The following is a 9,446-nucleotide window of genomic DNA, read 5'->3' as shown; positions in this document are numbered from 1 at the left end:
TCCAGCACTTAAATCCTAAATGAATCATATTTTTTCCTTTGCATTTTTCAAAAGAAAGAAATCTAGCAATTCTTAGTCACTCAACTTTTAAATTGAAAACTCTCTACACGACAAAATGGTAATAAATGTATGACCTCTCACCTTGTACATTAAAAGTAATTCCAAAGACAACTTCTTTCTGTTTAATTCTAAGTATGATATATGTTCATGTAATTTAGTGTGAATATATAATTTACTCCTTATTAAAGAACTGTTGAATGAGATACCCTAAAATCTTGAAAATAAGCCGCGGCTTATTTTAAGTTTTGGTAAGAAAGTGGGGGCTTATTTTCAAGACCGGCCTATTTTCAAATTGCGGCTTATTATCAATGCAAAAAACTGGCAAGAGAAGGGAGCACTCTTGTATTCATTGGCGTTTCCCGGTGTACATTCTTTAGGATCGTCTACTTTATATTTTGAGAATGCCGATCCCGAAAAGTTAATTTCAGCATAATACAGCATATGAATTTACATGAAACTTGTTTAAAAAAAAAAGTAAAAATAATATATAAGATATCCGCTTGCAATTGAATTACTTGATGAATTAATCAAACAAACACATATTTAAACAACTCAATTAACGTTATACGGTACATTGAAATGTAATTACTACCAAGCCCTGCCGATCAGCAGGTTTCTTGCCTCGGGCAGTTTTACCTGGCAATGAAATGCTTTACAAACAAAAACTTCCTTTTTTCCATTTACTTATTTAATTACTACCACCTTATAACACATCGTTAGCTTGTACAGGTCTCGATGAGATAATTATTGTTCTGACAATATCATGAAAAAAATTCACCATTTTAGCTGGTTCCGCAATTAATTTTTTTTTAGCCAGTGTGACATGATTACTGGTAAAAAAAATTAACTTTATAAACAACCCTTTATTTAGTAATTTTACATACGTTCATTAGTAGCTACAGACTTAGTTCGTTCTATGACATCGTTACTCGTACTCGTTCGTACTATGTCGTATGCAGAAATTGGTAAAGGTTAAATGAATTAAAGAAAGATAACTTTTTATTTTGCACAGTAAATAAATATCGTCAAAGTTTTCACTCGTCAAATTTTTAAGACGAGAAGATCGTCAAACGTTTAACATCTTTCTTAAATGGCATTGTCATGACCGGCTTATTTTCAAAACTGGCTTATTTTAGAGTAATTTTTAAAGCAAGAAATAGGTGGCTTATTTTCAAAACCGGCTTATTATTAAATCCGTCTTATTTTCAAGATTTTAGGGTACCTTAAGTAGAATTTTTAGCGAGGATTTAATTTTGGCATTATTAGCGAGGGTGCTGACATCACTGAAATTGAATATCGCTAAAAATTAATTGCGTATTATTTGTAATAGCTTCTTTAGTTAGCATTTTAAAAATCGCTAAAATGACTTCTCGCTAAAAATCAACACCAGTTTTTAGGTAGAAATCGCTAAATTTGCATCTCACTAAAATTTCCACTTACACTGTACTTAGAGTAATTTATCAGAAAAATAATTCAATCCTAAAATCCACTTTAGAATTTCATATCATTTTATTACAAATTCAATGTATACACAAAGTTTTTGTTATAAAAACTTACTCATATGCTTGTTTCACACAACTTCAATAACAACCTTCCATCCAACACCTACATCCTCACACAAGTTTGTACAACTTGTATGGGTTTTAATTGAATTCTTTTAAGATATCTACTTATGAGAAGAAAGAATTCTACCTTAAAAATTTCCATGGCTTTCAAACAAAGTGCAACAGTTTCCACCAACCTACATAATTTCAATGATTCCCATGGTATTATAAAAGTCTTTCTAATACACATATATTACTTTGAACACCCTATATATAAGTTTTTGTTATGACAATAGTATTTTGGGAAGACATTAGAGATCAGAACTGCTTTATCTTCGAGCCTCTGGCTTTCTAGCACTAGGAACACGACTGCGGCTTTTCACCCTGCGATCTGCCTCCGTTTGATGAGAACGTTGGGATGTCTCAGGTGAGCTAATCACTTTAGGCCTTTGTCCAGATATACTCCTAAGAACCTGCAGTATGGCCTGTGGAGCAACATTCATCTTCAACAAATCCATGATGATCCTAGAGAAATAAAAACAAAGAATATATATGTGCATTGAGTAGGATGGGAGAAAAAGAGGCCCATGGGCCACATTGCTCATCTGAGCACTTTGGTTGGAGATAAGCAAAAATTGGTTCAGCACTGAAAAGTTTATTATATTTTTAAACTTTTCAGTACTGAACCAGTCTTGCTAATCTCCATAACACAGGAGTCAACAATTACTGGTAACAACTGAATTCTGAAGTTATACTATGTTGCAGTAATATAATAATTTTTTTTCCCAAATGATAGCATTTATAAGACTTCCTCTTATGATCCAAACCAAATATGTTATATCCTCTCCTGGGGCTTGGCAAAATAGGGAGGAATTTTATTATTGGTCATTAATACAGGCGTGAAAAAAAAGAACAGCGATATGAGACTTACTTGAAGACGCTGGGATCAAACACAATCCCAGCCAGCTGTGACAGTTCATATAGTTCTTGTTCGTCCAATGACAGGACATTTTTACTGAGGAGTGTGTACTGTAGAAACTGGTCGCTGGTGACTGTTGTCATGGTCAATCATCAAAGGAATTTATCAATACATTCTTCAGTCCATAATTTTTGCAACAACCTGTGAATAGTAAAAATCTGATCTGAAATCATAACATAAGACCCATGGGCCACATCACTAACCTGAACACTGTGGCTAGGAAAAAGTAGAAATTGGTTTATTATTAAAGAGTTTAAATCAAAAGGTAGTCCCATGACCAATCATGGCTTTGCTATTCTTGAGAAGATTTCTACAGAATTTTCCTATATATTTCTATGTAAAACTTGGGTCAGCCATTGTGGCCCCGCCCTACCCCGGGGGGTCATGATTTGAACAAACTTGAATCTACACTACCTGAGGATGCTTCCATATGAATATGATCAATTATGGCTTTGTCATTCTTGAGAAGATTTTTAAAGAATTTTCCTATATATTTCTCTGTAAAACTTTGGTCGGCCATTGTGGCCACGCCCTACCCCCGGGGGTCATGATTTGAACAAACTTGAATCTACACTACCTGAGGATGCTTCCATATATGGCTTTGTCACTCTTGAGAAGAAGATTTTTAAAGAATTTTCCTATATATTTCTCTGTAAAACTTTGGTCGGCCATTGTGGCCCCACCCTACCCCCGGGGGTCATGATTTGAATGAACTTGAATCTACACTACCTGAGGATGATTCCAAATAAATATGATCAATTATGGCTTTGTCATTCTTGAGAAAAAGATTTTCATAGAATTTTCCTATATATTTCTATGTAAAACTTTGGTTGGCCAATGTGGCCCCGCCCTACCCCCGGGGGTCATGATTTGAACAAACTTGAATCTACACTACCTGAGGATGCTTCCATATAAATATGATCAATTATGACTTTGTCATTCTTGAGAAGAAGATTTTTAAAGAATTTTCCTATATACTTCTCTGTAAAACTTTGGTCGGCCATTGTGGCCCCGCCCTACCCCGGGGGTCATGATTTGAACAAACTTGAATCTACACTACCTGAGGATGCTTCTATGTAAATATGATCAATTATGGCTTTGTCATTCTTGAGAAAAAGATTTTTAAAGAATTTTCCTTTATATTTCTATGTAAAACTTTGGTCGGCCATTGTGGCCCCGCCCTACCCTGAGGGTCATGATTTGAACAAATTTGAATCTATACTACCTGAGGATGCTTCCACATAAGTTTCATCTTTCCTGGCCCAGTGGTTCTGGAGAAGAAGATTTTTAAAAGATACCATTAATTTTTCATTAATTCCTAATTATCTCCCTTGGAAGAGGGCTTGGCCCTTCGTTTGAACAAATTTGAATCCCCTATACCCAAGGATGCTTTGTGGCAAGTTTCGTTAAAATTGGTCCAGTGGTTCTAGAGAAGAAGTTGAAAATGTGAAAAGTTTACAGACAGACGGATGGACAGACGGACTACAGACAAAATGTGATCAGAAAAGCTCACTTGAGCTTTCAGCTCAGGTGAGCTAATAATGTCTTTCATCTACTCTTGAAAATTTTCAAAGTCATCCCTGGGAGGAACAGAAAATACAATTCAACAACCTGATGGTGCTTAGGTAAGCTTTCTAAACAAATAATAATGACGTATAAATTCAAACTGAAGGTTGATAGCACATTTTAAAGCCTAGGATATATCTTTGCTTAGTTTCTATATATAAAAGTAGTTAATCTACCTAAACTTAACAAAAGAAATAGTTGTCAATGAACAGGTCGGGCACAATTTCTTGATTTAATTTAGTAATCTTATAATGAATGTATGTAAAATCTGTTTCCTTATGTGACATTGCACTCAAAGTTCTGTAATAGGTAAGGAGAAAACATATGGTGGTATCAGAATCAAACCGATGAGCCCTGCATCATTTGTCAGGTGCTCCACATTCTGCTAAACATGCTAATATCAATAGTCCTAACCATTACTTTACATGTAACAGTTCTTCAAGTTTTCCGGGATTTGTGCCATCAAAAGATGCAATATAATTTAGGTTGCTTGTTTGACAGTTTATGATAGAATCATATGCCTGCAATCTTTTGTCTATTTCTTGCAACAACTTTTCCTTTCAAGCTAAAACAAGAGATTGTGTCGAACCTGTTTTAACAGAATAGATATTACTGTCTTGTTTCATAATTGTCACATGCAATGCTGCAGAAGGTCAAAGAGTATTGTTTTTCCCTTCGAGAAAATAGAGATATTAAGGGGGATGTACGGCCACCTTTAGTGCTGTGAGAACAAAATGTAAACATTTCTTCAAGTGGCTAAAATACATCATATTTTGATCAAATTTTAAGTCCTTATGATAAAGATACAATAAATATTCATAACTGAATGCATGTTGTGCATATATAACCTATACTTTTGCAGAAAAATGCTTTTGATATGCTCCTTAGAACTGCGCAGCTACAGAATTCAGCAGAGCCTTAAAAAATCCAAAAAAATATGCAAACTGTGCATCAATGTTCTCTCTACAACCATTTGTTGAGAAAATGTCTAAATTTTGCACTTTTAAATGATAATTTCAAGTTCAAAACAAGGTATCGTTGTCTTCAAAATGAGTGTAAAGAATCATGAAAGTAGTTCATGGATAACAGCACGTGGTCTATTTTTAGCACAGAATTTTGTTTTCCAGACCTCTTCTTAATATGGAGGGACATAACAATCTTTAAATGTGGAAGAGAATTACAGTTGCAAAATATTTCAAATAGTATGAACACTTTTAAAGGAGGAAATGTGTTATAGTATGGCTTGAAGTAATTTATTTAGTATTATTATCGAACAGTTGTTAAATAATGTACTTATTGATAATATCAAAGAAAAAAATCTTAAACTCTTTGATTCCAGGTAAGGAAAAATGAGCACCATCAAAGTTAAGAATTAAGAGTTAGTAAGTTTGCCACAGATAACTTATAATATATATCAAAATTTTAATTATCATCAATGAAACACAAAGAAATTAAACACATAAAATCGATATGAATGACCTTGATTTAGTACCTACTAGTACGAGGGGTGATCAAAAAGTTCGCGAACTATCTCTATATCTACAAAACCACAATTCAGATTAGAAACAAATTTGGTGCACACATAGCCAAACACAAGTTCTATAAAATAGTATATATGCTGAATAAAGTTTTGCTCATAATGACGTCATTATGCAGGTACTTGTGACGATAAATGGTTGCCTCAGTGGTACTCGTTTAACAAACGACTAAAATATTTATGGTATATCTTAAAAATGCCTTTGAAGTAGCATATAAGAATTTTTCCATAGTTTATTAAGACAAATGACTTCCTACAAATTCAATCAATGATTGGATAGATCGTTTTAGTGAAGGAAGGCAGATGGTTAAATATGATACTTGTTATATTGCCCAGTGATATATTAGCAAGTTTGAAAAGGGATGTGTTTTTAATTAAGCAATATGCTATCAAAGACCTCCAATTTACACTTTGAAAAATACTTGAATATTTCAACAATAATATAACTATCAAATACCTAAGATATATCGTTTACTTTTTGATCTACCCTCGTATACTCTGTCTAATAAACATTTACAATTTTGATTTTAGCGAAGCAACATTTGAAAAGGAATGAAATCATTCAGAGTGGGTTAGGAGATTTAATGAATACAAAAACTTTTTCTATTTGCCCTTTTTGTCAAAATTACAATTTTACAGAGTAAAGAAAAAAATCAACATTAATTAATATTTTATACCATCTTTAAAATGACGTTTGGTGGTCCTCCTAACTCAGGGAAAAATTATTGGGTCCGTATTTATAGGTGAGAAAAAAATTCCTAAAAGAACGAGTGCACTTATGGGCCCCGGTAAAATGTGAGAAAATAAACAATCAAAATAAGCAAAATTTTTCATCTCAAATCATTAATTGATATCTAAACCGTACGATCCAACAAATTTTACCGTTGAAATCCACGAATATACAAAGAACAAAACTATACAATGTGGTAGGGGTCAGCCGACATTTGCCATTTTCTATAGTAAATCTAGAAGGGTCATTCATTTCTAAGCTTTTGTTAACTATGAGCCTAACGTTGTGCAAACTTGTGCGAATGACAAAGGACACATAATACATTTATAAAACTTGTGTGAAAGTATGAAATTTGCACACGATTAGGCTCGCACTTAAAATATTAAAAATGTATAAAAGGTACAATGTTTTTCCTATAGCAAGTGAGAGCTATTTACCTGTATGACCCATGTTGAACCCACGTGTGGAATAAATTATTTAAAATACTGATAGTCACGTGAGTTCTACCCAGGTTAACATTCCTCAAAAGTGCTCACTGTAAAACATAGGCAGGTTTTGTTTCAGTAAGTCAAAGTTGTGCCTCTTAGAGATGCATGTTTGTATGTATTGCTTTTTAGAACACGGGAGGGTAAAGAGAGCTTAGTGTCATTCATAAAGTGTCAAACATTTTTAACCTTCATGCAATACAAAGAAACAGGTATTGAAAGCCACTTATAACACTCATTTTTAATTTCATATTCAATGAAACTATTATTGTAATTTTTCAAATGCAAGAGTACCAAATTCTTAGTTTAATCATTTTAGCTACAGGCAACTACACAACTTCATTCAATATTTAAAAAAAACAGCTTTGGCGCAAGAAATATCATTCCGCAAACGCGCCCGACTATGATCCACCATCAGATTGTTCAAGTATCAATTTAAATATCTATTCCCCTTGATTTACATAAGCGAAACTAAAAGAAGGTTCGGTACGACTTTTCCGGATTTATAGGGTATCCATAGGCATTTAAAAATATTCAGTTGTTTCAAATCCATGCTGATGTAAGTGGTGCTTAACATGCTTTTTAATTAGAAATATCCACTAGTATATAACTATTACCAATAGAGAACGATTTTGTAATATGTTTCGAAGTAAAATGGCACATAAAAAGGGCCCATTAAGTATTGCTTAAGTGCACTTGTCCTTTAAACATATTCGTTGACGGAAGAAAAAAAAAAACACGTAATGGGATGTAAAAAAAAAAATGAGTCGGGCCATTTCTAGGCAGTAGATCGGGAGAGAGGGCAACCAAATATTTTTATAACAAATTGTCTTATAAGGCTAGTACATGTTCCATCACATACTTAGTAATGCAAAATTTTTGAATCTTTGGCACTATTTTGAAAAACAAACATATGATTTTTTTGGGGGGGGGGGGGGGGGGTAGCCTCTCATTTTTTTGCGTGATAGACATAGCATATGCAATGGACTTTTCTTTGCAAACATTGTGCTTGCTTCTAAATTTCAAAGAAACAACTCAATATATTTTATCAAGTTTCGTATGTTCAATGAGCGAGAGCTTACAATGTTGTCAACATAATGAGACATGATGCGTTTTTATGTCCAAACATTACTCCATACTATGTGTGGTTCATTGCAAACAATCTAGCTATTTTTGTGAGGTGCCTGAAGGAAATCCTATAACTGCCTATTTTTTCTATCTAACTGCTAAACAAAATAGACACATGTACCAACTTTTCGAATGTAAGACATGTAATTACAATTTGTTTTTCATGCACCGCATATTGTTTAACATTTTCAAATTAAATGCTAAGCATCCTCCTTGCAGTGCCCCATTTGAAAATAACTTCTATCGCCACAGAAAAAATACCCACCGTAATCACATATGTTTAGGCCATGTTTTATCTTTTTTCTTGAGTTTTAAAGAAACCAACAAATCATCAAGACTTGTCCCATGAAAAATTAAATATAATCATGGTAATAAACGCATCTATCCACAGCAGATATATGCACATGCCAACCACGTGCTCAGTGGAATGATATTATCGAGGAAACTCGAGCTGTAAACAGAACAGTTTTTCCCGATTTGCTGGAGTGGGGTTAAAATCGCTTTTTTTCATTAATCAGACGATGCAATGCAACAAATAAAAGTAGTAAGTAATAACCTAATGATTATTACTTAGTAATTTCTTGTCTTGATGTTATTATGGTCGCATTTATTTTAAAACCAATGCTATTCGAACTCTGTGTGACAGAGGAATGGCGGACGAAATGAACACATGGCCTCAGGAAGACACCCATATGAAAAATCAAATTTTCAAGAATTATGGATAATGACAAGAAAAAAAGCGAAACTAATGGTAGTAGCCATATTATCAATGAATCAAACTAACACTATATTCAATGCATTTTTCATCTCGTGAATGCTGTAGCTGCGCAGTTCTAACATGATTAATTTCCTCCTAATTAAAACAAAATAAACTTAATTATTAACTGATTTTGGTCTCTAACAGTAGGTAATTAGTGCATTAGCACTTTGAGTAACTTTGGGCTAGTTTAGTAGAGTATTAAGCGCATTCTTGGTATTTTTTATTTTACACCAGACTAGATTCAATATGGCTTGTACATCCCCCTTAATTAAGCACTTTTCTGTTTTGTTTAGTGCAGGACATTCATCATTTGGGGTTATTAGTGCACCCCTTACATATCATAACATTAAAATTGTTATTGACATGAAATAAAATTTATCTAAGGGATTCTAAAGATAATTATAAAAATAATATCTCGTGTCTTACTGCTTCTATTAGGTGTAAAGGTCAATTCGATCACGGAATGACAAATTCTCTGCTGATTTTCTAGAAACCCACTTGCCTCAAGTTTACCTCGCGGAGGAATCGTTTCTAATATAGTTCGGAAAAAAAGCGATGCTTAACACAAGCATAAAACAAATGTAACAGGAATTATATCTTTTACATTTATTTCTGACAATATCAGACCGGTTTTTCTCAAATTATGTGTAAAATAAA

General features: G+C 33.5%; 1 protein-coding gene across 1 annotated transcript; it reads right to left on the bottom strand.

The window, feature by feature from the left end:
- Positions 1–1,550: 1,550 nt before the first annotated feature.
- Positions 1,551–9,341, bottom strand: LOC134230888 (mitotic-spindle organizing protein 2-like). Its single transcript, XM_062712758.1, has 3 exons — positions 9,216–9,341; positions 2,536–2,724; positions 1,551–2,129 (listed from the first exon to the last, which is right to left on the bottom strand). Exons 2-3 carry the CDS (start codon positions 2,664–2,666, stop codon positions 1,934–1,936), a joined length of 327 nt encoding a protein of 108 aa, XP_062568742.1. The 5' UTR covers positions 2,667–2,724; positions 9,216–9,341; the 3' UTR covers positions 1,551–1,933.
- Positions 9,342–9,446: the final 105 nt, after the last annotated feature.

Source organism: Saccostrea cucullata, unplaced genomic scaffold (assembly GCF_032062105.1).
Source record: "Saccostrea cucullata isolate Sc308-1 unplaced genomic scaffold, CSIRO_AGI_Scuc_v1 ctg361, whole genome shotgun sequence".
NCBI classification, from domain to species: domain Eukaryota; kingdom Metazoa; phylum Mollusca; class Bivalvia; order Ostreida; family Ostreidae; genus Saccostrea; species Saccostrea cuccullata.
Note: the sequence above shows the minus strand (reverse complement) of the source record. Positions and strands in the feature narration are given on the sequence as shown.